The sequence below is a fragment of the Hypanus sabinus genome, chromosome 16 (genome assembly GCF_030144855.1).
Source record: "Hypanus sabinus isolate sHypSab1 chromosome 16, sHypSab1.hap1, whole genome shotgun sequence".
NCBI classification, from domain to species: domain Eukaryota; kingdom Metazoa; phylum Chordata; class Chondrichthyes; order Myliobatiformes; family Dasyatidae; genus Hypanus; species Hypanus sabinus.
In genome coordinates, this window is record NC_082721.1 from 8460041 (window position 1) to 8485155 (window position 25115).

The 25115-nt window shown below is 42.6% G+C and overlaps 1 protein-coding gene across 2 annotated transcripts in view; it reads right to left on the reverse strand.

The window, feature by feature from the left end:
• Nucleotides 1-779: 779 nt before the first annotated feature.
• The window catches only part of LOC132405981 (PDZ domain-containing protein GIPC1-like), a 98099-nt gene continuing 73763 nt past the window's right edge, over nt 780-25115 (reverse strand). Inside the window, exons 5-7 of one of the 2 annotated variants that reach the window (XM_059991073.1) lie at nt 24711-24792; nt 2193-2381; nt 780-1401 (exon numbers count right to left, since the gene is read on the reverse strand). In XM_059991073.1, the coding sequence (XP_059847056.1) occupies nt 2230-2381; nt 24711-24792 (234 nt within the window). In that variant the 3' untranslated portion in view covers nt 780-1401; nt 2193-2229. The remainder of the gene's footprint in view (nt 1402-2192; nt 2382-24710; nt 24793-25115) is intronic. The other variant, XM_059991072.1, reaches the window with a different exon arrangement.

A 25115-nucleotide genomic window follows, 5' to 3' on the forward strand; every position in this document is an offset into this window, starting at 1 on the left:
TAGAAGCTCTTAGGATTATCCTTCACCCTGACTGCCAAAGCAACCTCATGTCTTCTTTTAGCCCTCCTGATTTCTTTCTTAAGTATTTTCTTACTCTTTTTATACCCCTCAAGCATCTTATTTCCTCCCTGTTACCTATGCATGTTATACATCTCTCTCTTCTTCTTTATCAGAGTTCCAATATCCCTCGCGAACCAAGGTTCTTTATTCTTATTCATTTTGCCTTTAACCCTGACAGGAACATACAAACTCTGCACTCTCAAAATTTCTCCTTTGAAGGCCTTCCACTTACCAATCACATCCTTGCCAGAGAACAACTTGTCCCAATCTACACTTTTTAGATCCTTTCTCATTTGTTCAAATTTGGCCTTTTTCCAGTTTAGAACTTCAACCCGAGGACCAGATCTATCTTTATCCATGATCAAGTTGAAACTAATGACGTTATGATCACTGGAACCAAAGTGTTCCCCTACACACAACTTCCCTAACTCATTTCTTAATAGGAGATCTAATATTGCATCCTCCCATCCATGGTACATATATATATTGATTTAGAAAACTTTCCAGAACACATTTCACAAACTCTAACCCATCTAGATCTTTAACAGTATGGGAGTCCCAATCAATGTGTGGAAAATTAAAATCCCCTACAATCACAACTTTCTGTCTCCTGCAGTTGTCTGTTATCTCTCTGCAGATTCGCTCCTCCAATTCTCACTGACTATTGGGTGGTCTATAATACAACCCTATTAATGTGGTCATACCTTTCCTGTTTCTCAGCTCCACCCATATGGCCTCAGTAGACAAGCCCTCTAGTCTGTCCTGCCGAAGCAGAGCTGTAATATTTACCCAGACTAGGAAAGCCACCACCCCCCCACCCTTCATCCCTCTGCCTCTATCATATCTAAAACATCGGAACCCTGGAACATTGAGCTGCCAGTCCTGCCCCTCCTGTAGCCAAGTTTCAGTAATGGCTATGATGTCATAATTCCATGTGTCAATCCAGGCCCTCAGCTCGTCTGCCACCCCCACAATACTCCTCATATTGAAATATACACACGCCAGAAGATTATTACCACCACACACAACCTTCATTCTTAAATAAAATAGGCGCCACAAAGTTTGTAGAAACTTACATTGCAATTAATTTTTACTGAAGTAATTCTTGCTGCTCAATTGCATTACAGTGGACTTAATCTGGAGAACACTAATGTACAAAACCTCTTAGGTTATAGCCATAACTTTATTGTTTAAACATATTTCTTTCAAAATTAGAAAAATAGATGGCCCTTGAATTGTATTGGGTTTCAAAGATTGCTACGTTATCCAATGATACACCGTAGGAAGTTGATTCGATGGATTAGAAATTCAAAGCACCACACACAGCAGGCCAGTCAGCATCTATGGATAAGAACAAACAGTCAATGTTTCCAGCCAAGACCCTTCTTCAGGACTGGAAAGAAAGAAGAGAATTCAGAGCAAGAAGATGGAAGGAGGGGAAGAAGAAGTACAAGGTGGTAGGTGATAGCTGAAACCAGGAGAGGGGAAAGGAGTGATGTAAAGAGCTGGGAAGTTGATGAGTAAAAGTGAAAAAGGGCTGGAGAAGAGGACAGAAGACCATGGAAGAAAGGGAAGAGAAGGAGCTCCAGAGGGAGGTGATGGGCACATAAGGAGATAAAGTGAGAGACAGAAACAGGAAATTCATATTGCACATTAGGTTTGAGACAGGCTTCTTGGTGGATACACATGTGGTAATTAATTACTTTGGACTTCAATAGAAATGGATATTAGAATAATTATTCAATGGGAGATCCATGCAATACCATCTGTATCTTTGATTCAGCCTTTGAAGAATTCCTCATTCAGTGAATTACATAAAAATGTTTCCCCAATTTTCAACCATTTAGTAATTGAATTCATTAAGCAATAAAGAAACTAAAGATTAACTCTGCACTTTGTCTTGAAAAATTAATTTTGCAGTGTATTTAAAGTTAAAAGAAATTTAATCTTTAGAAGTATTTTTCATCTTGATTCAATATCTGCAATTATTTAGGCTTATGTTTCCTAATGAACATTTACTCAACATGAAAGTTTATTAAATTTCTAGGTGGTAATAATGGTTTAGATTATGCAACACTGGTTGAAAGTGCCTACTTCAAATTCAAAGGGAAGGTGGAGGAATTAGACCATACCTATAGTTGGAAAAATTGCACACAATAACCATACATGCTAGATTCGACCATTTTTGGCATCTCCAATTGCTCCCCAAACATCAAAGACAAATTCATCTGGAAAAGCAAAGTCCCCAAGAACTGAGTCCAATCCTTCTGCAAACTCATCTGGATTCTTCCTGTCTTTTCCAATTTCCACCATGGTTGCTGCTGAAGAAAGAACAAATAACAAAGATAATTACTTAGTGCAGAGGCAAGGGATTGCACAGTTTTCTGATTATAACTCAGGCATATTAAGAAAGAGAAAATTGTTACAAAAACTTCACAGTCCAAAACTACAATTAACAACTTTTCAGCTATATTCAGAATAGTGTGTTCATCAGGAAGAGGCCCATCACCACCCAGGACATGCCTTCTTCTCATTGCTACCATCAGAGAGAAGATACAGGAGCCTGAAGACCCACACCCAACATTTTAGGAATATCCAACCTCTGAACCCATGAACACCACCGCACAATTTTTGCACTACATGTATATCTATCAATCCATATATATCTCCATAAATGTATGTGTGTGTGTATGTATGTATGTACACACACACATACTGTACTGCGCAAAATTCTTAGGCATATATATATATATATATATATATAGCTATGGTGCCTAAGACTTTTACGCATTACAATATATATCTGTATCTATCTATATATATGTACATTCATCTTATCATAATTTATAGTATAGATTATTCATTGTACTTTTGCAAACAACAAATCTCATGATATATGTCAGTTATAATAAACCTGATTCTGATTTGAATTCTGATTCTAGAATGATTAAAGAAATTATAAATTAATCTTATCTCCATAGTAAGTGTTACGAAGACACCCTGTTTTAAATTGGTGGCAACAGATGCATATGCAAAGAGACAGAACCTTATAAGGAAATTGTAAGAAAGACAAGATTTCAGTGAGCTGAACAAAAGCTGATTTTGGCTTGCTGAATAGTATCAAGATATTTTTCTTCAAATCAAGTTAAAAATACTTTTGAGTTATTGTGTTATTTTGAAGTAGGAGAAGATTAGACTTCTGAGGAATTAATTTTCCTTGGTGGATCTCACGCTATCAGGTTGACCAATTCCTTTGAGGGCCGAGTTTGAGGGTTGAAGGTAAATTCAGAGGACATATGACCAGCATCTAGGGCAATGTTGTAGAACAGTTTGAGGGGATAAGTACCATTGGAGAGACTGTCTTTATGACATAATGCCCAGTTACTTAGAAGAACTAGGAGTGAATGGCAGAGAAGCAAGGAATTAGGCTTACCCAACCATGAAAACATTCATGTCTACCTGCTCTCCAATACCATATTCAGCATTTCTTTTCTTTTGCTGAAGCATTTGTACCCTCTACCTGATGGTAGCAATGAGAAAAGAGCATGGCCTGGGTGGTGAGGATCTTTGATGATGGAGAAACAAAGCTGATGTCATGGCCAAGAAGCCTCCTCAATGCCTCCACTGGAATTAATCCATAATTGATTCTATTATGGTTATTGTTCTATTATAGACTTGCATGCGTGCAAGAAAATGAATCTCACAGTTTATATGGTGACATAGAAGTACTTTTTGACGATAAATTTACTTTGAACTTTGAGCCTCCTCAGGAGCAAGAAGAGATCTGGCAAATCCCCTTCGAGTTTCTGTTGATGCGCCATAGAAATCATTCTGTCTCGATGTATGAGGGGTGATTGATAAGTTTGTGGCCTAAGGTAGAAGGAGTCAATTTTAGAAAACCTAACACATTTATTTTTCAACATAGTCCCCTCCTACATTTACACACTTAGTCCAGTGGATGTGGAGCATACAGATCTTGGGCTTCCAGAAAGTGTCCACAGATGGGTGATGATAAGTTCGTGGCCTAAGGTAGAAGGAGATGAGTTACACAGCTCTTGCAGGTCACCTCTTTGAGTCATTATGCAGAAAGTTTGAAGCTTCTGCATACCTTGGGCCATGAATTTATCAATAACCCCTGATGAGTTATTGACTTCAAACTTTCTGCATAATCACTCAAAGAGTTGAACTGCATGAGCATGTAAAGAAAACTGTATAACTCATCTCCTTCTACATTGGGCCACACACTTATCAATCACCCCTACTGTGGACACTTTCTGGAGGTCCAAGATCCGTATGCTCCACGACTGCTGGACTGTGTGTAAATGTAGGAGGGGACTATGTTGAAAAATAAATGTGCTAGGTTTTCTAAAATTGACTCCTTCTACCTTAGGCCATGAACATATCAATCACCCCTCGTATAATGGCCTGGTATGGCAACTGCTCTGCACGTAACTGCTGTTAGAAGTTTGTCAAAGTATTAGATGTCACGCCAAGTATTTGCAAACTTTTTAAGAAGTAGAGGCACTGCCGTGCTTTTTTCATAACTGCACTTGCCTGCTGGGCCCAGGACAGGACCTCTGAAATGATAACACTGAGGAATTTGAGGTTGCCGACCCTCCCCACCTCTGATCCCCTGATGAGGATGGGTTCATGGACCTCCGCTTTCCTCTTCCCAAAGTTAATCATCAGCTGACATTCCACTGTTTGTCCGGATGCTTTGGTGCAGGTGTGACAAATAAAACAAAGCTTTACTCTTTCTTTCTCTTTACCTTGGACCTCTACAATCAGCAGCGACAGTATAAACAAAAAGGGGCCAGCCAGTGAGAGAGCTTTCAGTTGCAAATCTGTGTAATCCTCTAACCTAAAGCTTTGAACGGTGCATCATTGAATGTTCTCCGAGCACGATCACGTTGCTGTGTTGGAGAGGCTTGGTGAGTGACTGCGATCCAGAGACTGATGCTTTCTGGAGCTTCACTCCCGGTACGGTTGCCCATGGTGGCAAGCTCACGGGGGAGTTCCCAGTCAAAGATCGATCCAAACAATACGGTGGAGCTGGCAGAAGATGATGACGCATCACAACGGCAGTGAAGACGGAGGAAGGCTGGTCACCTTGCACCCCGATCTGTCAAGGACCGTGTGCTCCTGCATGTTAAACAAAGGAATTCTCCATTAGGGGAATCCATCTAACATCTTAGTTATGTGGGTCCTGGATCGGCCTCGACAGCCGCCTGAAAACCCACCAATAGATAACCCCTTAGGAGAGCATCATTCCCCACACGAGTGAATGCACTACTAATGGTCCGTCACTAAATGGTCAGTTACTGAACTTAGTCAGTACAGCAAACAACATATTTTTGGATGCAGGCAGCGTCTGTGGAGTGAGAAACAGATACACTCTGGACCTCCTGTGCCTATACTGAGTGTACGTTCATGGTCTCCTTCTGCTGTAGCCCATCCACCTCAAGCTTTGACCTGCTGGGCGTTCAGAGATGCTCTTCGACACATCGCCTTTGAGTTACCGTCACCTCCTTGTCAGCTTGAACCAGACTGGCTATTCTCCTCTGACCCCTCTTACTGACAAGGCGGTCACGCTCCAGAACTGCCACACGCTGGATGGTTTTTTTTGCTTTTGCATCATTCCCTGTGAACTCTGGCAATTGTTACACGTGAAAATCCCAGGGGATGATCAGTTTCTGAGATACTCAAACCAGCAACCATCATCTTCAGTCAAGGTCACTTGGATCACTTTTCTTCCCCATTCCGATGTTTGGTCTGAACAACAACTGAACCTCAGAAGAATGGTCTCGGCCTGAAACGTCGACTGTTTATTCATTTCCATGGATGCTGCCTGACTTACTGAGTTCCTCCAGCATTTTGTGTGTGCGGAACTGAATCCTTTGACTATATCTGCCAGCTTTTATGCACGGAGATGCCACCATATGATTGGCCAATTAAATATTCCCATTAATGTGCAGGTGTATGGGTGTACCTAATAAAGTGGCCACTGAGTGTATAATGTTTCAGGTTGGAGACAGATGGTAACAGTATGGGAAGAACTAAGACCGGGAAACACTTATGAACTCTTTGTAAGCGGGAGCAGACTTGTTGGAATGATTTCTTTCTCCCTCTCTTTATCCTTAACAACGAAGAACTCTGATTTTACAGGATGCAGTTTGCTCCAGGGAATGGGCATTCAATATCCAGCCCTATCTGGTCTCTGAACTGGATGGACTAGCACGCTATTTCCGACTGTCACAGCTCGGCCTCCTGAGCCCCATGAAAGCCAGCTGAACAAGGTCGGTAAATTCCTTTCCCTCGATAAAGTCATTAAACATGGTGGGTTTTTAAGAGAAAGGAATAGTTTCCTGATTGTCTTCACTGATACTAACATTTTTTTGATCTAAATATTTACGTACTTGACTTTAACTTCTGTCTTGTCTCTACTAAACCTTTAGTGGATCAACAGTTCATGCCTCTGTAGACTAGTGTTAATGTTCTTGCTTACTGCCGGAGGATTTTTCCTGGGATGAGAAGAGCACAACCACAGTTCGTAGTTTTTGAGATAAGCAGGACTAAGCAATTTGAACAATATCACTTTTCTTTAAAAGGGTTAGTTTTTTTTTGTGACATTGCTCCCATCTCCCACATCCCGATCAATGACTGATTGCAATAATCACACGGTTCCAGTAATAAAATGCGAGCTCCTGTCTCCACTTAGAGTGACTGCAAATGAAGCAAAGAGTGAAGGAAAGTGGGGTCAGACGATTCCTAATATGGTAACGTGTGGATTGGATTTTAAAGGTTTCAGGAAGACCAATCAGATATCCCCCGTAATTCTGCCAGGAATGAACATGACAAATGCACAATAGTATGCACTCTTGGAGTTGGTTCTCTTATATAGTAACCCACTCCCCCAACCACCACTACTTTATCATTTCCTGTCAGAGTCACCTTACATACGGACACTCCTATCACGTTATGGACATACAATCAATCGATGCACTTAAGCTACCTTATGTATTTATATTTACTGTGTTTTTTATCTATTTGTGATTTTTTTTTCTGTGCTGCATCAGAACCGGAGTAACAATTATTTTGTTCTCCTTTACACTGGTGTACAGGAAATGACACTAAACAATCTTGAATCTCATTCAAACAGAGCAGTGGAATTCAATAATGCAGCTTTTACAACCGTCTGCTCCACAGCAGCCCTTTGTCAGAATTAGGCTTTTAAAATTATGAGGAGATAGACTGCAGGTATCTTTATACCCTCAATACAGCCAAACCATATAAAAAATAGGAGCAGCAGTAGGTCATTTGGCCCATCGAACCTATTCTGCCACTCAGTAAGATCATGGCAGAATAACAGTTTAGCAGGGGCTAGAAGGGCTGAATGGCCTGTTACTGTCCTGCAGCTCTCTATGACTCTATCAAGTCTATGACCCAGCATCCTTATTTTAGTGTGATATTACAGACTGCAGAGTCTCATTAGCGTAGTGGTTAACGGCACCAGTGACCCGCGTTCAATTCCCACCGCTGCCTGCAAGGAGTTTGTACGTTTTCCCTGTGACCGCGTGGGTTTCCTCCGGGTCCTCCGGTTTCCTCCCACATTCCAAAGACGTACCAGTTGGTAGATTAAGTGGGCATTGTAAATTGTCCTGTAATTAGCCTAGGGTTAAATCGGGGGAAGGGCTGGAAGGGCCCGTTCCACACCGCAATAAGTTAGAAACTAGAGCAGGAGCTGGGCAACCGGCCCATCAAGCCTGCTCCGCTGTTTGACAAGATCATGGCTGATCTGGCCAGGGACTTAACTCCACCAACCCTAATTCTCCTGCTATGCAAAAATATATCTGTGTCTCAAATGCTGCTTATTTAACACGGTAACCTCCATTGCTTCTCAGGCTGAGAACTCCACAAATTCACTATTTTCTGGGAAAAGCAGTTCTTTCTCGTCCCCATTCTAAATGTATTCAAAGTTCAAAGTAATTTTGTCTTCAAAGTTCACATGCACTTCACAGGGTTGTTATAGGCGGGGGTGGTAGTGAGGATAAGCTCCCACCACCTATTAAAACCTCGCAAAGACATGGGCCTCAGATAGCTGTTGAGAACCAAGTCCAGCTGGCCTTCACGTGTGATTTAGCTACTTAGTCCAGTGGAACTGTTTCTACTGTCAGGAGAAGGGGCAAAGGTGAATTACTGGTGCTTTAAAATCAGTTGCTTCAGGCTTTTGGGGCTCATCAGCCCATTGTTGACACCTCAGTCAGGAGAAATAATACTCTGATCTCAAGCCTCCACTGCCATGCGGCTATACCCGTTCATGGGGAAGGCTTCAGGAGTAAAATCCAGAGCTGGAGTCCCTAAGGCAGTCCACCATTGAGTTTCAATACCGACTGGCAATTCCTGCAACACTGCTGATGCCAAACTGTATCAGTCTCTGCCATTCCTTTGGGTTTATCAGATACATGGAGAGGGAGAACTTGCTACATGGACAACAGCTCACTCTCCATATTGTGCTGCCCACGCTTATGTATCTAAACAGCCAAGATGCAAAATCCATGGTCGACTCTGATCGATGGAGGCCTCAGCTCAGCACACATATAAGTCATCTTATATAAAGCTCAGTTTTGTTTTCATGCGGGAATATTCAACAAATCCAAGAAACACAATAGAATCAATGAAAGACCACCCCCAACAGGACAGTCAAACAACCAGTCTGCAAAAGAAAACAAACTGTCCAAGTACAAAAGAAAAAGAAATAATACTAAAAAACAAGCAATGAATACCGAGAACATGAGATGAAGAATCTTTGAAAGCGAGTCCATATGTTGTGGGATCAGTTCAGTGATGGGGTGAGTGAAGCTGTGTGAAGTTATCCCTTCTGGTTCAAGAACCTGATGATTGGGGTAGTAACTGTTCCTGAACCAGACGGTGTGGGTCCTAAGGCTCCTATACCTCCTTCCTGATGACAGCAGTGAGAAGAGAGCCTGGCCTGCACGGTGGGGGCCCGTGATGATGTTTCCTGCAGCAGCACACCGTGTAGATGTGTTCATGGTGGCCAGCGTTTTACCCGTGATGGACTGGGCTGCATCCATTATCTTTTGTAAGGTTTTCCGTTCAAAGGCATTGGTGTTTCCATACCAGGCTGTGATGCAACCAGTCAATATACTCGCCACCACACATCTATAAAGCTTGTCACCTTGACACCATGATGTCAAGAAAACAACCTCTCCCTCAATGTTGCAAAAACAAAGGAGCTGGTTGTGGATTACAGGAGGAATGGAGACAGGCTAGCCCCTATTGACGTCAATGGATCTGGGGTTGAGGGGATGCACAGCCAAAAGTTTAAGATGAAGGACCAATGAACTGTCATCCATTGTGCCGGTATGCAAAATGGAGTGGGTTCAGGTCACTTTCAGGCAGGAAAGCTGGATGCTTTCAGTGGGTTCAACCTCAGGAAGGATGCTTTCACATCAGCCTCAAAGGCTGGAATCACAGGATCATCGGGAGCTGTGGGAGTTTGTGATGGTTCCTTCATGCTTTGACAGTCAAAGCAAGCACAGATTGCTTTGAGCTCATCTGGGAGTGAAGTCCTTTTGCCGTATATGTCACTTAGTTTCACTTTGTAAGAGGTAATAGCACTTAAGCTCCGCCACAGCAATCGACTGTATCTTCAGTGATTCGAGTTTAGTCCGGAATTGCCACTTTGCACGTGAGGTGGCTTTCTGGAGATCATACCTGGCCCCTTTGTGTCTTACTTGGTCATCAGACCTGAATGTCACTGACCTGGCCCTCAGCAGATTGCAGATCTCATGGTTCATCCAGAGCTTCCAGTTGGGGAAGACTCTAAATTACTTCAGAGTTTTTATATTTCAGTTGGGGATGTTGGAGAGGTATTTGTCTACAACTGTTTAGATAAAGTCCATGACAACCGTGGTGTACTGGTTCAGATCCTCTGAGAAGTCCTTGAACACAATCCAGTCCACTGACTTGTGCAACCCCATAGCCACTCCTCTGCCTCTTGCAACAATCTCTTTGTTGTCCTTATCTCTGGAGCCTTGTTCTTTAGCCTCTGACTGTACGCAGGTAGGAGAAGACAGCCAAGTGATCAAATTTCCAAAAATATGGTCTAGGCATTAAATGGTAGACATTCCAAATCGTAATATAAAGTGGTCAAGTGTGTTGGGATGCTGGTGTTCAAGTTATATGTTGATGATAATTGGACAGAGATTTCTTCCAACAAAGCTGATTGAAGTCCCGACTATGATTTGAAAGGCATCAAGGTAGGCTATTTCTTGTTTGGTGATGGCAGCATTCAATATCTCAAGTACCTGATTAATGTCAGCTTTTTGTAGTATGTAAACTTCGGTCAAGATCACAGAAGAGAACTCTCTTGGTAAGTAGAACAGTCAGCACTTAATCCTTAGATGTTCCAGACTGTATGAACAGATGTGTGACAAGACCACCGCATCTGAGCACCACAAACTTTTTATCATAGGACACACACCTCCACCTTTTGCCTTCTCCAAGTCAGCAGTTCAGTCCGTCCTGTGTATTGAGAAGCCCTCAGATCTTCCTGACATATCTTGTGTGCTTGGAGTGAGCCTCGTCTCCGTGAAACACAGAACGTAGCAGTACCTCATTTCCCACTGATACAGCAATCTTGCCCTTTGGTCTTCAGTCTTGTTCTCCAGCAACTGTACATTGCTAACAAGATGCTTGGTAGAGGAATTTTCACACCTCTGTGTTTCATTCTGGTTTGGAGTCCTCCCCTCCACTCTCTCTATCGGCCATGACGATGTATCTTCATTTGCTTAAAGTTGCCATACCTGCATGCTTGAGGGTTAAGTCCATTGAGTCCTTCCGAAGATCGTGAAATCACTAGATCACTAAGATGGTTCAAAAGTACGTTGCTTAAAGGGAAATTGCTGGCTGCAGATTTCAGTGAAAGTAACTCAGAAAAAGTATATTTAGAAGTTTTATAGGCAGCACCATTTTGAAATCAATCTTGAGGCTATGTTCTGTAGTACTAATCTCACTTACCAGTAGAAATGACTTTCCTGCCTCTAGCTTACCTATTCTTTTCATATTTTTATATGATTCCCTCTCATTCTTTTCAATTCCAGTGGGTTTTATCCCAGGCAATTCAATTTCTCCTCATAGCCTAACCCCCTCACTTGCAGAATCAACCCTGTGAACCTCCTTTGCACGACCTCCAAAGCCGTTATGTTGTTCCTCAAGTGAGGAGACCAGAGCTGCACACAGTACTCCAGATGTGGCCTCACCAGTACCCTGTACAGTTGTAGCATAACCTCTCTGCTCTTAAATTCAATCCCACTTGCAATGAAGACCAACATTCCATTTGCCTTCCCAACCAACCTTTTGTGATTCATGCACAAGCACTCCCAAGTCCCTCTGCACAGCAGCACGCTGCAATCCTTTACCATTTCAACAATAATCTGATCTTCTATTTTTTCTTTCAAAGTGAATGACTTCACTTTTGCCAACATCGTACTCCATCTGCTGAACACTTCCTCGTGGTTTATCAAACTGGAGGGCACAGAGTTAGGGTAAAGGAAAGCACTTTCAAGGAAACATGAGGGAAACCTTTCTCACCAGAGGATGGTGAGCACCTGGAGTGAACTGCCAAGGGACAGAATTTAACAGGGTCCAGATGACAGCTGGCCACAGAGTCATTTTCTGGAAACCATTTAACCTTGCACCAATGATGAACGCAAAGAAAGTCACTAGCTCAACGCTTCTCCAGCTCTTCAAAGCATCTTTAAGATAATGATATTCAACTAACCTCGTGGGCCACTGCTAACAACCTCAAATTATCTTCAAATGTTCAGTCATGCTAGAATCACACCCAGGATAGGGTGCAATCTTTTCTGACTCTCTTGTTTTCTCCCATCCCCCTTCTGAAGGAGTCTCAGTCTTGAAACATGAACTCTGTTTGTCTTTCCACAGATGCTGCCTGATCTGCTGAGTGTTTCCGCAATTTCATTTTTTTCTTACAGAATTCCAGTATCGGCATTTGATTTTATTTTCATTTATTCAAGAGATTCTTATTCCTAATAACAACCCTGGAGCTGAACGAGCTGGAGAGGAGAGGAAGTGTTTTGTTTCTCTGTGGGGAAACACACAAAACTAGTTCAAGTTCAAGATCGGTTTATTGTCATTCAACCGAATACATGTAGGTCACTCAGGACCAAGGTGCTTAACACAGTACGTATAACTCACACATAACACATAAAGTAATATTGAGGCCCTCTGTTGGTCGAGGTTAAGCATGGATGTGTGTCATGACAGTCTACATCTTACACAAGCTAGGACAGTACGATATGGAGAGCAAGCTGTTGCCCATGCAGCAGGCTCTCACTCTCCGTGCAGCTGAGTAATCCAAAGAAACGGCGGTGACCAACACAGTTTGGTACAAGCAACATCACAGGAATTATCAATCAGTGTTGAACTCAACATAGGACTTCCCACAGGGATTCCAACTTCAGATTTTTTTTCTCAGAGTTTACTCTCAAAGCTTTCCCCGTGAGTGGGAATAGCCGTAAGGCAAAGAGGGTTTGAGATCAGAATTCTCCTTCTCCCAGATGAGCTGCCAACCATGGCTGACAAGCCCAATATGACTGGTTTTAAGGCACTAGTAACCCGCCTTTGCCCCTTCTCCTGTCAGCAGAAATGGTTCCACCAGGCTTAGTAGCAAAGCCACATGTGAAGGCCAGGAGCTGGACTTGGTTGTCAGAGGCTACTTGAGGTGCACCATTGGGAGCACTTAATAGGTGGTGGGATTTATCCCCACTACCCCACCCCCAGTTATGACAACCTTAGGGAACCAATATTACCAAAAATAAATTAACAAATAATAAGGTGCATTTACAACAGAGGTTAAAAAGTAAATAGTATGATGCTACTGGTGGTTCATACATGTTAAGTCCTGGGAGGAAGTTCAATGAAGACACTGTTTCCCATTTTAACTGCCCTTGTCCTAATGCTGCGGTATCTCCCAGCTGATCGTAGGGAATCAACGAGATTGTTGGGTGTATGGGAGGGATTATTGACAATGAAATGACATTGGAAGGAGGCATCCAATATGTGAATATCCAACGTACAGCTGTGCTGGTTCATTAATGCAGGGCACAGGAGGCTCATGTGGGACAAATGCATTGTGACTTTTCTCTCAGCACCAGCCTGGCACCATCACAATGCAGTGGGCATTGTTCCTGGGCACACCTGAAGGGGTATCCCCACCTGTCTTCATACATCATAGAGTTCATGTGTGGTGTCTGAAGTGCCAAGTGTGAGTGTAAATCAGCAGCTTGAATGCTCTCAATCCCCAATTAAATTTCTTTTCATGCTGTTGCAAGCAACTTTCTCACTGTGCTGTATGTCATTGTATTTGTGTACAAGACAGCACCCTCAGTATAGCTTGATCTCCAAGAAGAAAGCACACCAAGCACAGAAGCAAGGCTCAAAGTCCAAGGCATAGTAAATTTATTTTCAAAGTACACAAATACTACCTTGATATTCATTTTCTTGCAGGTATTTACAGGAAAATAAAGAAATACCATAGAATTTATGAAAAATATACTTAAACAATGACTGACAACCAATGTGCAAAAGAAGATAATCTGTGCAAATAAAAAATATTTAATACTGAGAGCATGATTTGTATGGTCCTTGAAAGTGAGTCTTTTGAGTTGTTCAGAGTTGAGTTGAATGAAGTTAGTGCACTTTGGTTCAGAGATAATAACTGTTTCTGATCATGGTGGTGTGAGTCCTGAGGCTCCTGAACCCCTTTCCTGATGATAACAGAGAGGAGAGCGTGAGCTGGGTGGTGGGGGTCCTTGATGACGAATGCAATCTTCGTCTGGCGATGCTTCTTGCAGATGTGCTCAAGGGTGGGGAGGCCTTGTCCAGTGAAAGGTTTCCTTGCAGAGTTCCCTGTGTCTCTGTGCCAGTACCCTTGAAAAGCCTGAGCCTGATTGTCAGTAATGTCGAGGTAAGTGTGTTATTGTTGAGGACACACAGAATCAAAATCACACTTATTATCACTGCTATGTGTCGTGAAATTTGTTGTTTTGTGGCAGTACAGTGCAAGACATAAAAGTTCTATTAGTCAGGGGTTCCCAACCTTTTTTATGCCATAGACTAATCCCATTAAGCAAGGGGTCTATGGGCCCCCAGGTGGGAACCCCTGCTTATAAGCTGCAAAAAAATAAATGAATTGGGCAAAAAAAAAGAATGGCAAAGTAGTATTCATGGGCCGTTCAGAAATCTGATGGCAGAAGGGAAGAAACTGTTCCTAAAATGTTGAGCGCGTGTCTTCAAGTTGCTTCATCTCCTCCCCGATGGTAGTAATGAGAAGTGGACATGCAAGGGTTCTAAATGTTTTGAAGATGTCCTGGATGGTGGGGAAGTTTGTGTCTGTGATGGAGCGGGCTGAGTCCGCAACCCTCTGCAACCTCGCTCAACTCTCTACATTGGACCTTTCATGCAACCAGTCAGAATGCTCTCCACAGTACATCTGTGGAAGTTTGCTAGAGTTTTTAGTGACATTGCAAATCTCCTCAGACTCCTAATGAATTATCACCACTGGTGTGCCTTCTTCCTGATCACATTAATGTCTTGGGCCCAGGATAGATCCTCTGAGATGTCAATGCCCAGGAACTTGAAGCTGCTCACTCTTTGCGCCACTGATCCCCCGGTGAGGACTGGTGCGTGTTCCCTCGACTTCCCCTTCCTAAAGTCTACAATCAGTTCCTTGGTCCAGCCGACATTGACTACGAGGCTGTTATTGCAAGGTTGATTTTCACTCACATGTTCATCAAAACATAGAGTGGTGGGGTGAAGACACATCCCTACCAAAGGAGTTGTAAGGTACTCCTTCCGTCCGCTAGCCTGCAGGTCACCTTGGGCAAGGTGTAGTATCTGATCGGGGTTATGTGACTCCATGGGATCAGGTGGTGATGGTCGTATGAGCAGCTGGTGCATTATCACAAGTCCTGGTTATGTGACCACTGATGCCAGGCAGACAATCTCTGAAGAGTATTGATAATGGCTGGGGTCTCCAGTCTTGTAAAGACACTGCCCAGAAGATGACAATGGCAAACCACTTATGTAGAAAAATTTGCCAAGAACAATCATGGGCATGGAAAGACTACGATCGCCCACGTCATATGACACAGCACATAACGACAACATGAAGACATGCAGTGAGATATGTCGTTTGTGTTAACAAGGAACACAACCTAAGGATGTGCTAAGGACAGACCACACGTGTCGCCATGAATTTTGGTGCCAATGTAGCACGTCCAGGATGCTTGGCAGAATAACAACAACAGCAGCAAAACAAGCCCCTTTCCTCCCTCCCACTGACCCAACCACACACACAGAAGGGCCTCCAACCCCAGGGCAGGCTTATTTATTTGTACGTTAAATTTTGATTCACATTTGTCATTCTAAAAATGGAAAGTGCAGTAGGAGGATGGCACCAGTGTTTCCCGGCCCTAATTCAGCTTCTCATTAAGTTACAACATGGGTAACGAACTCACTAATTTGACACCTGCACGCAGCCGCAGTGCAACTCCTAATTTACAGAAATTTGGCTAAACTATACACGCATCAAGTGCTTCGAAATAAAATCTCTGTTTAACTTCTTCATAGGAACAGACACCTAAGGAATCCCTAAGACAGTCCTACATTGAGTTCAACACTGACTGGCAACTCCAGTGAGGCCGCTGGTACCAAACTGTGTCCGTTTCTGCTGTCTCTTTGGATTCATCAGCTGCATGGAGAGGGTGAGCCTGCTACATGGGGCAACAGCTCTCCCTATTGTGCTGCTCAGGCTTGCATCTCCTGTAGACAGCTGGGACACAACATCAGCCAACAGAGGGCCTCAGAGGAACAAACAATTGGCTGGAAATTCATTTGCATTACACCTTTCCTCCTGCACGAAGCAACTGAAAAGTTATCCTGTTTTTATTGCAGTGGCATTTCCCTTCACTCCAGACCTTTCACCAGACAATCACAAATGCGAGCATTTGCCCCACTGAAATTTGCATTGTTGAGTCTACAACTGTAATTCACGAGAAAGATGCTGGGAATGAAAGGGTTAACATATGAGGAGGGTTCAATGGCTGTGGGCCATTACTTGCTGGAGTCTGGAAGAATGAGGGGACAGCTGATTGAAACCAACCAAATATTGAAAGGCCTTGGTAGAGTGGATGTGGAGTGGATGGTTCCTACAGTGGGGGGAGTCTCGGACCAGGGAGTACTGCCTCAGAATAGAGAGACATCCAATTAGAACAGAGATGAAGAGGAATTTCCTTAGCCAGAGAATGGTGAACCTATGCAATTCATTCCCACAACGTCTGTGAGACCAAGTCACTGGGTATATTTAAAGCAGAAGTTGATAGGTACTTGATTCGTCAGGGTGTCAAAGATTGTGGGGAGAAGCAGGAGAATGGGATTGTTAGGATTATAAATCAGCCATGATTGAATGGGTGAGTAGACTCGATGGGTCGAATGGCCTAATTCTGCTCCTATGTCCTATGGTCTTATGGTAATTTCCTTTAGGACAATACATCTACAGCCATCTAGAACAACTGTCTGGACAGACATTTATCCAGTACAGTACAAAAGTCTTAGGCACCCTTGCTGTGATTCTTGCACAGTCCTCTGGATCCACTGCTTAATCTGAGGATTAAATCAATTGGCATTCCAGTTCCACTCAGGTGAATGTTACAGGTAACCACCGTGTTACGGTCATTCACCATTCCATCGTGGCCGCAAGGTCCCACAGTAGCCAATGGCTGCCTCAACCATGTTCCCATCTAATGCTGGCTGCCGTGTCACCCGTTGAATGAGTGCAGCCAAACGCTGGGCAAAGAGCTCACTATCAGTTGAAGCACAACACAGCCAGTGTAAGCTGCCCAGTCCCGTGTGCCTGATGTTTGCAGACTTGCCCTTAAATGGCAAGTGAAGCACTGAAGTTGTATGATGTGCTCCTGGTTGGTAGCAGACAGCTATAAATTTCATCCTAAACCATGAGAAAAGACATGCAAAGTCTGAAAATTAATGGCCTGAAGTTCTTATCTGACATTGGACAAACATTAGATAATCTAATATGAATAGAACATAAAAAAAGCAAAAATAATGGCAGATCCTAGAGATATGCTCAGTAAAATTTGGAACAAATTGTGATGGTGTGATGTAGGCACGATCAATCCAGTTTCTCAGGCAATGTGTTGAATTCCATTGTGGAGTATTTAATATTTGAGTAATATTTAAATAATTATACATATATAGAGAGAGAAAGAAAAAGAGAGAGGTTGACTAAGCATTCCTATTCATTTAAATAATTAATTGTGAGTTATATGTAAAAATACATTAATTGCATACGTCATCACACTTCCATGTAACGCGTGCACATTGCTTAAAGTAAATTCAAAGTTACGCTTGTATTTTCTGACTCCTGTGTCTTTCTTCGTATTAATGTTTTGAAGTTACAAAATGTCACACCCATAGAACCATAGAACCTTAGAACATTACAGCACAGTAAGGCCCTTCAGCCCTCCATGTTGTGCCGACCCATATAATCCTTAAAAAAAGTACTAAACCCACACTACCCCATAACCCTCCATTTTTTCTTTCATCCACATGCCTGTCCAAGAGGCTCTTAAATACCCAATGGAATTTGAGTTTAATGTAAAACATACACTCAGTGGCCACTTTTTTTGGGTACAGTTGTACACCTGCTCATTAATGCAAATATCTAAGCAGCCAATTATGTGGCAGCAACTCAATGATTTAAAGCATGCAGATATGGTCAAAATGTTCAGTTGTTTTTCAGACCAAACATCAGAATAATGAAGAAATATGATCTAAGTGACTTTGAATGAGGAATGATTGTTGGTGCCAGATGGGGTGATTTGAGTATCTCAGAAACTGCTGATCTCCTGGGATTTTCACGCACAACAGTCTCTAGAGTTTACAGAGAATGGTGCGAGAAACAAAAAGATGTCCAGTGAATGGCAGTTCTGTGAGTGAAAATGCTTTGTTATTAAGAGAGGTCGGAGGAGAATAGCCAGACTGGTTTAAGCTGACAGGAAGTTGAAAGTAAAGCAAGTACAGCAGCTGACTGAAGAAGCTGGAGCTGGAGCTGAACACACTCAAGATCACCCGAAAAGCTGAGCATCATACCTGGGAGTTTTATCAAGGTGGTTACATCTAAGGTCTGTTGGATCAGGGTATAGAAATGGTACTTTTCTAGTATCTGGATGTTAACTTGCAGTTCGAGTTGGTAGGAAGGTAAATGCAATGTTAGCATCAATTTTGAGAGGTCTAGAATATTGAAGCAAGGACATACTGCTGAGAGTTTATAAAGCGTTGGCTGGGCCATATTTCAAGATTCAAGATTGTATAATGTAATTTTTTCTATTCAAGTGTAAAGGAGAACAAAATAATTGTAACTCTGGATCCAGTGCAGCACGAAAAAAAGCACTATAAGGTAAGGAACACAATCATAATAAACCAGAATAAATATAAATACACAAGATAGCTTATGTACATAGGTAGATTGTCTTTATTTTTATCTTTCTGTTACTTTTCCACCTCCAAGAAGACCACAAGCTTGTCGTAGGGTTTGGAGTCTTGCCTGTCTCAATGACCCCGAGAGCTATGTTGACTGGAGTCAGGGCTTTATACTTTGGTTTTTGGTGGGGTCATCCATGCCAAACAGGTCAAAGGTTAGAGGTCAGACTAAGAGTGGTCCACCAGTCCTCTAGATTCAGGGGTTCAGCTCAGGGCTAACAACCCTGACTGGTCAAAAAACTTTGTTACAGAAACAGCAACAAAGAATCCTTCTGTATCTGTGTGCGACTGAGGACCCCAAACCCATCCCGGAGCACAATAGAGAAGATGGCCAATGGCAGACAGAGATGGTGGACTTCCATTGCTGCCCGAAATGCCTGCAGTGCGGCAGGCAGTAGGTAAGTAAGTCTACTTTCTCACAAACAATGAGGGGTAGAAGGGCATTACGCAGAAATGAAGTATGAAATGTACAATTTTTAATAAGGATTGTATAACTAGTGAAGGAATTTCTGAGTCATATTGAAAAAGCTGGACACAGAGAGATCAAAGTACTCAGGGGTCACGGTCCGTCTATTTTGTAGGAATGGGAATCATAAATGCCTTCCCGGAATCTGATAAACCATCTTTGGGATGGACAGTAATGTGATATTCCCAGCTTTTCCCGGCCTAGAAATTCTTGCAATGAATCAGAATCAGGCTTATTATCACCGGTATGTGACGTGGAATTTGTTAACTTACAGCAGCAGTTCAATGCAATACATAATCTAGCAGAGAGAAAAAAAATAATAAATAAAATAAAACATAATAGTAAATAAACAAGTAAATCAATTATGTATGTTGAATAGATTTAAAAGAATGTGCAAAACCAGAAATGCTGTATATTAAAAAAGGTGAGGTAAGTGTCCAAAACTTCAATGTCCATTCAGGAATCGGGTGGCAGAAGGGAAGAAGCTGTTCCTGAATCGCTGAGTGTGTGCCTTCAGGCTTCTGTACCTCCTACTTGACAGTAACAGTGAGAAAAGGGCATGCCCTGGGTGCTGGAGGTCCTTAATAATGGACGCTGCCTTTCTGAGACACTGCTCCCTAAAGATGTCCTGGTTACTTTGTAGGCTAGTACCCAAGATGGAGCTGTCTAGACTTACAACCTTCTGCAGCTTCTTTCTGCCCTGTGCAGTAGCCCCCCCCCCCCCATACCAGACAGTGATACAGCCTGTCAGAATGCTCTCCATGGTACAGCTATAGAGGTTTTTGAGTGTATTTGTTGACATGCCAAATCTCTTCAAACTCTAATAAGGTATAGCTGCTGCCTTGCCTTCTTTATAACTACATCGTTATGTTGGGACCAGGTTAGATCCTCAGAGATCTTGACACCCAGGAACTTAAAACTGCTCACTCTCTCCACTTCAGATCCCTCTGAGGATTTGTATGTGTTCCTTCATCTTACCCTTCCTGAAGTCCACAATCAGCTCTTTCATCTTAGTGACGTTGAGTGCCAGGTTGTTGCTGTGGCACCACTCCACTAATTGGCCTATCTCACTCCTGTACACCCTCTCATCACCGCCACATCACACCAATAATGGCTGTATCATCAGCAAATTTACAGATGGTATTTGATCTATGCCTATCCACACAGTCATGGGTATCTGAGAAGTCCAGTTTTGTTGAATGTGATTGACTCAGAATCTGAATCCAAATCAGGTTTATTATCACTGAAGGATGTTGAAGAATTTGCTGATTTATGACAGTACAGTGCAAGGGCAGTTAACACAATACTAGCTGTAAGATCGCCATGACCCGGTGAGTTCCCTCCGACTGCCCCAATTTCCTCCCACATTCCAAAGATGTATGGGTTAGGGCATGCTATGTTGGAGCTGAAAGTGTAGTGACACTTGCAGGCTCCCCAGCACATCTTTAGATCTGATTTAATGCAAAATACACACATTTCAGTCTACTCAATGTTTTGATGTACATGTGGCAAATGAGGTTAATCTTTAATCTTTTTAATCTATAATGGATAGATACAGACCTGTGCAAAAGGTTTAGCACATCTTTATAGATTTTGTGCAGCACTGTATTTGTCAATGTAGAACAGAGAGTGAGTTTGTAAATCTGATGGCAAAGGATTTTGGGAATGATGAGGGTGGAGCGCCGCAGGAGGGACAAAGTCATTTGGTCTCAACAATTGGTTCATTAATCATTCCAGAATGTCTCTCCGGTGCTTCCTGTTTCCCCTGTCTCCCTTCCCCTTTCCCCAACCGTGATCCCCCTCTCCCTGCCCTCGACCCACTCTCAGTCCACAATAGAGACCCATAACAGAATCAGATTTATCATCGCTCACGTATGTCATGAAATTTGTGTTTTTGCGACGGTGGCACAGAGCAATACAGAAAGTTACAGCAGTACTGTGCACAAGCCTTGGACATCCTGGTTATATATATCCCTAGGACTTCCGCACAGTCCTGTGTACAGATGGACAGACAGAGAGACAGAAAGTGCAAAAGAGGACTAATGAGGAGGTGTGGAATGGTTTATGAATCTGGCTGGATGTTTGTTCTCCCCTATTTTGAAAGCAAAAAAGTCATAAACATATACATATTTTGTTCTCGTTTCAAAACAATTCCCATGCAATTTGTGTACTTTCATCTGTCTGTTTACAAGGAAACATAGTTTTTCAAAGAAAAGTTTCTTCCCATCCTTCATTAGGTTTCAGAACGATCTGTGAACCCATAAACATCATAGAAAGATAGAAACATAGAAAGCCTACAGCACAATACAGGCCCTTCAGCCCACAAAGTTGTGCCGAACAGGTCCCTACCTTAGAAATTACTAGGCTTACCCATAGCCCTCTACTTTTCTAAGCTCCATGTACCCATCCAAAAGTCTCTTAAAAGACCCTATCGTATCCACCTCCACCACCGTTGCCGGCAGCCCATTCCACACACTGACCACTCTCTGAGTAAAAACCTACCCCTGAATCTCCTGGGTACCTACTCCCCAGCACCTTAAACCTGTGTCCTCTTGTGGCAACCATTTCAGCTCTGGAAAAAAGCCTCTGACTATCCACACGATCAATGCCTCTCATCATCGTACACACCTCTATCAGGTCACCTCTCATCCTCCATCGCTCCAAGGAGAAAGGTCCGAATTCACTCAACCTATTCTCATAAGGCATGTTCCCCAATCCAGGCAACATCCTTGTAAACCTCCTCTGCACCCTTTCTATAGTTTCCACATCCTTCCTGTAGTGAGGCAACCAGAACTGAGCACAGTACTCCAAGTGGGGTCTGACCAGGGTCCTACATAGCTGCAACATTACCTCTCGGCTCTTAAACTCAATCCCACGATTGATGAAGGCCAATACACCGTATACCTTCTTAACCACAGAGTCAACCTGTGCAGCTGCTTAGAGCGTCCTATGGACTCAGACCCCAAGATCTCTCTGATCCTCCACACTGCCAAGAGTCTTACCATTAATACTATATTCTGTCATCATATTTGACCTACCAAGATGAACCACTTCACACTTATCTGGGTTGAACTCCATCTGCCACTTCTCAGCCCAGTTTTGCATCCTATCAATGTCCCACTGTAACCTCTGACAGCTCTCTACACTATCCACAACACCTCCAACTTTTATGTCATCAATGTCATCAGCAAACTTGCTAACCAATCCCTCCACTTACTCATCCAGGTTATTTATAAAAATCACAAAGAGTAAGGGTCCCAGAACAGATCCCTGAGGCATGCCACTGGTGACTGACCTCCATGCAGAATATGACCCGTCTACAACCACTCTTTGCCTTCTGTGGGCAAACCAGTTCTGGATCCACAAAGCAATGTCCCCTTGGATCCCATGCCTCCTTACTTTCTCAATAAGCCTTGCATGGGCATTATCAAATGCCTTGCTGAAATCCATATACACTACACTTACTGCTCTTTCTTCATCAATGTGTTTAGTCACATCCTCAAAAAATTCAATCAGGCTCATAAGGCACGACCTGCCCTTGACAAAGCCATGGTGACTATTCCTAATCATATTATACCTCTCCAAATGTTCATAAATCCTGCCTCTCAGGATCTTCTCCATCAACTTACCAACCACTGAGGTAAGACTCACTGGTCTATAATTTCCTGGGCTATTTCTACACCCTTTCTTGAATAAAGGAACAACATCCGCAACCCTCAAATCCTCCGGAACCTCTCCCGTCCCCATTGGTGATGCAAAGATCACTGCCAGAGGCTCAGCAATCTCCTCCCTCGCCTCCCACAGTAGCCTGAGGTACATCTCATCCGGTCCTGGCGACTTAGCAAACTTGATGCTTTCCAAAAGCTCCAGCACATCCTCATTCTCAATATCTACATGCTCAAGCTTTTCAGTCTGCTGCAAGTCATCAGTACAATCACCAAGATCTTTTTCCATAGTGAATACTGTATTAAAGTATTCATTAAGTACCTCTGCTATTTCCTCCGGTTCCATACACACTTTCTCACTGTTACATTTGATAGGTCCTATTCTTTCACGTTTTATCCTCTTGCTCTTCACATACTTGTAGAATGCCTTGGGTTTTTCCTTAATCCTGCCCGCCAAGGCCTTCTCATGGCCCCTTCTTAAGCTCCTTCCTGTTATAATCTACTAGATCTCTAATATTACCTAGTTCTCTGAAGCTTTTGTAAGCTTTTCTTTTCTTCTTGACTAGATTTATTACAGACTTTGTACACCACAGTTCCTGTACCCTACCATAACTTTCCTGTCTCATTGGAATGTACCTATGCAGAACTCCACACAAATATCCCCTGAACATTTGCAACATTTCTTCCATACCTTTCCCTGAGAACATCTGTTCCCAATTTAAGCTTCCAAGTTCCTACCTGATAGCCTCATAATTCCCCTTACTCCAATTAAACGCTTTTCTAACTTGTCTGTTCCTGTCTCTCTCTCCAATACTATTGTAAAGGAGATGGAATTGTGATCACTATCTCCAAAATGCTCTCCCACTGAGAGATCTGACAGCTGACCAGGTTCATTTCCTAATACCAAATCAAGTACAGCCTCTCCTCTTGTAGGCTTATCTACATATTGTGTCAAGACACCTTCCTGAACACACCTAACAAACTCCACCCCATCTAAACCCCTTGCTCTAGGGAGATGCCAATCAATATTTGGGAAATTAATATCTCCCATCACAACAGCTCTGTTATTAATACACCTTTCCAGGATCTGTTTCTTTCTCTGCTCCTCAGTATCCCTGTTACTATTGGGCAGCCTACAATCATAAAAAAAAACACCCAGTAAAGTTACTGACCCCTTCCTGTTCCTAACCTCCACCCACAGAGACTCTGTAGACAATCCCTCCATGGCGTTCACCTTTTCTGCAGCAGTGACACTATCTCTGATCAACACTGACACGCCCCCACCTCTTTTGCCTCCCTCCCTGTCCTTTCTGAAACATCTAAAACCCAGCACTTGATGTAACCATTCCTGTCCCTGAGCCATCCAAGTCTCTGTAATGGCCACCACATCATAGCTCCAAGTACTGTCCACACATCACCCCCTGTTTCCATTTTTCCTGCACTATGTATTTATCAGCATGCATTCATTCCAGTAAGCAGGTCAATGACTCAATAAATCTGATTTGTAGAGTCACTTTTCTGTAGTAGAATGATCTTTGAAGAACATCAGACCACACAAACTAATAGAGAGCGGTCTAAATGCATTAACACAATTACCCTTGTTTGGATTGGATTTGACATGAACAACATCGAAGGGAGAACTGAAAAGACTGACATGAGAGTAGTGTTTAATCACACATTCCCTCCCCTGCCTGTAAGGAGTGTGTATGTTCTCCCCTTGACCATGTGGGTTTCCTCTCGGTGCTTTGTAGTCCAAAGTCATATCAGTTGATAGGCTAATTAGACATTGTAAATTGTCCTGTGATTAAGTTAGGATTAAATTGGGGGATTGCTGGGTGAAGGGCTGTATCGCAATAAATAAATCAAACTTTTTCATGTAGAAAACCACAACAAATCTAGTCAGATGCAAGTCTCACCTAACTCTACATCTCTGATGCCCATGTAGCTCTCCAACAGATCGTCCACTTTCTTGGTTGCTCTTTCTTCAAATTCTGTTGGCTATTAAAGTGAAAAAAAGAAAAACTGTATAATCCTTTTAAAATCACAAAACATGTTCGGAGTCATGTTACAAGCCATCTGCTGGAGGAGTTCTGCAGGTCAGGCAGCATCTATGGGTGAAAAGGTCATCCTTAAATAAAGCAGGAGGAAATGTTCAAAATTTAAAGTTTCAAAGTAAATTTATTACCAAGGGATGTATATGCCACCATATACTATATTGAGATTCATTTTCTTGCAGACATTTACAAGAAAATAAAGAAATACAATAGGATTTGTGATAATCTGTACATAAACACAGACTGACCAACAAACAATACGCAAAA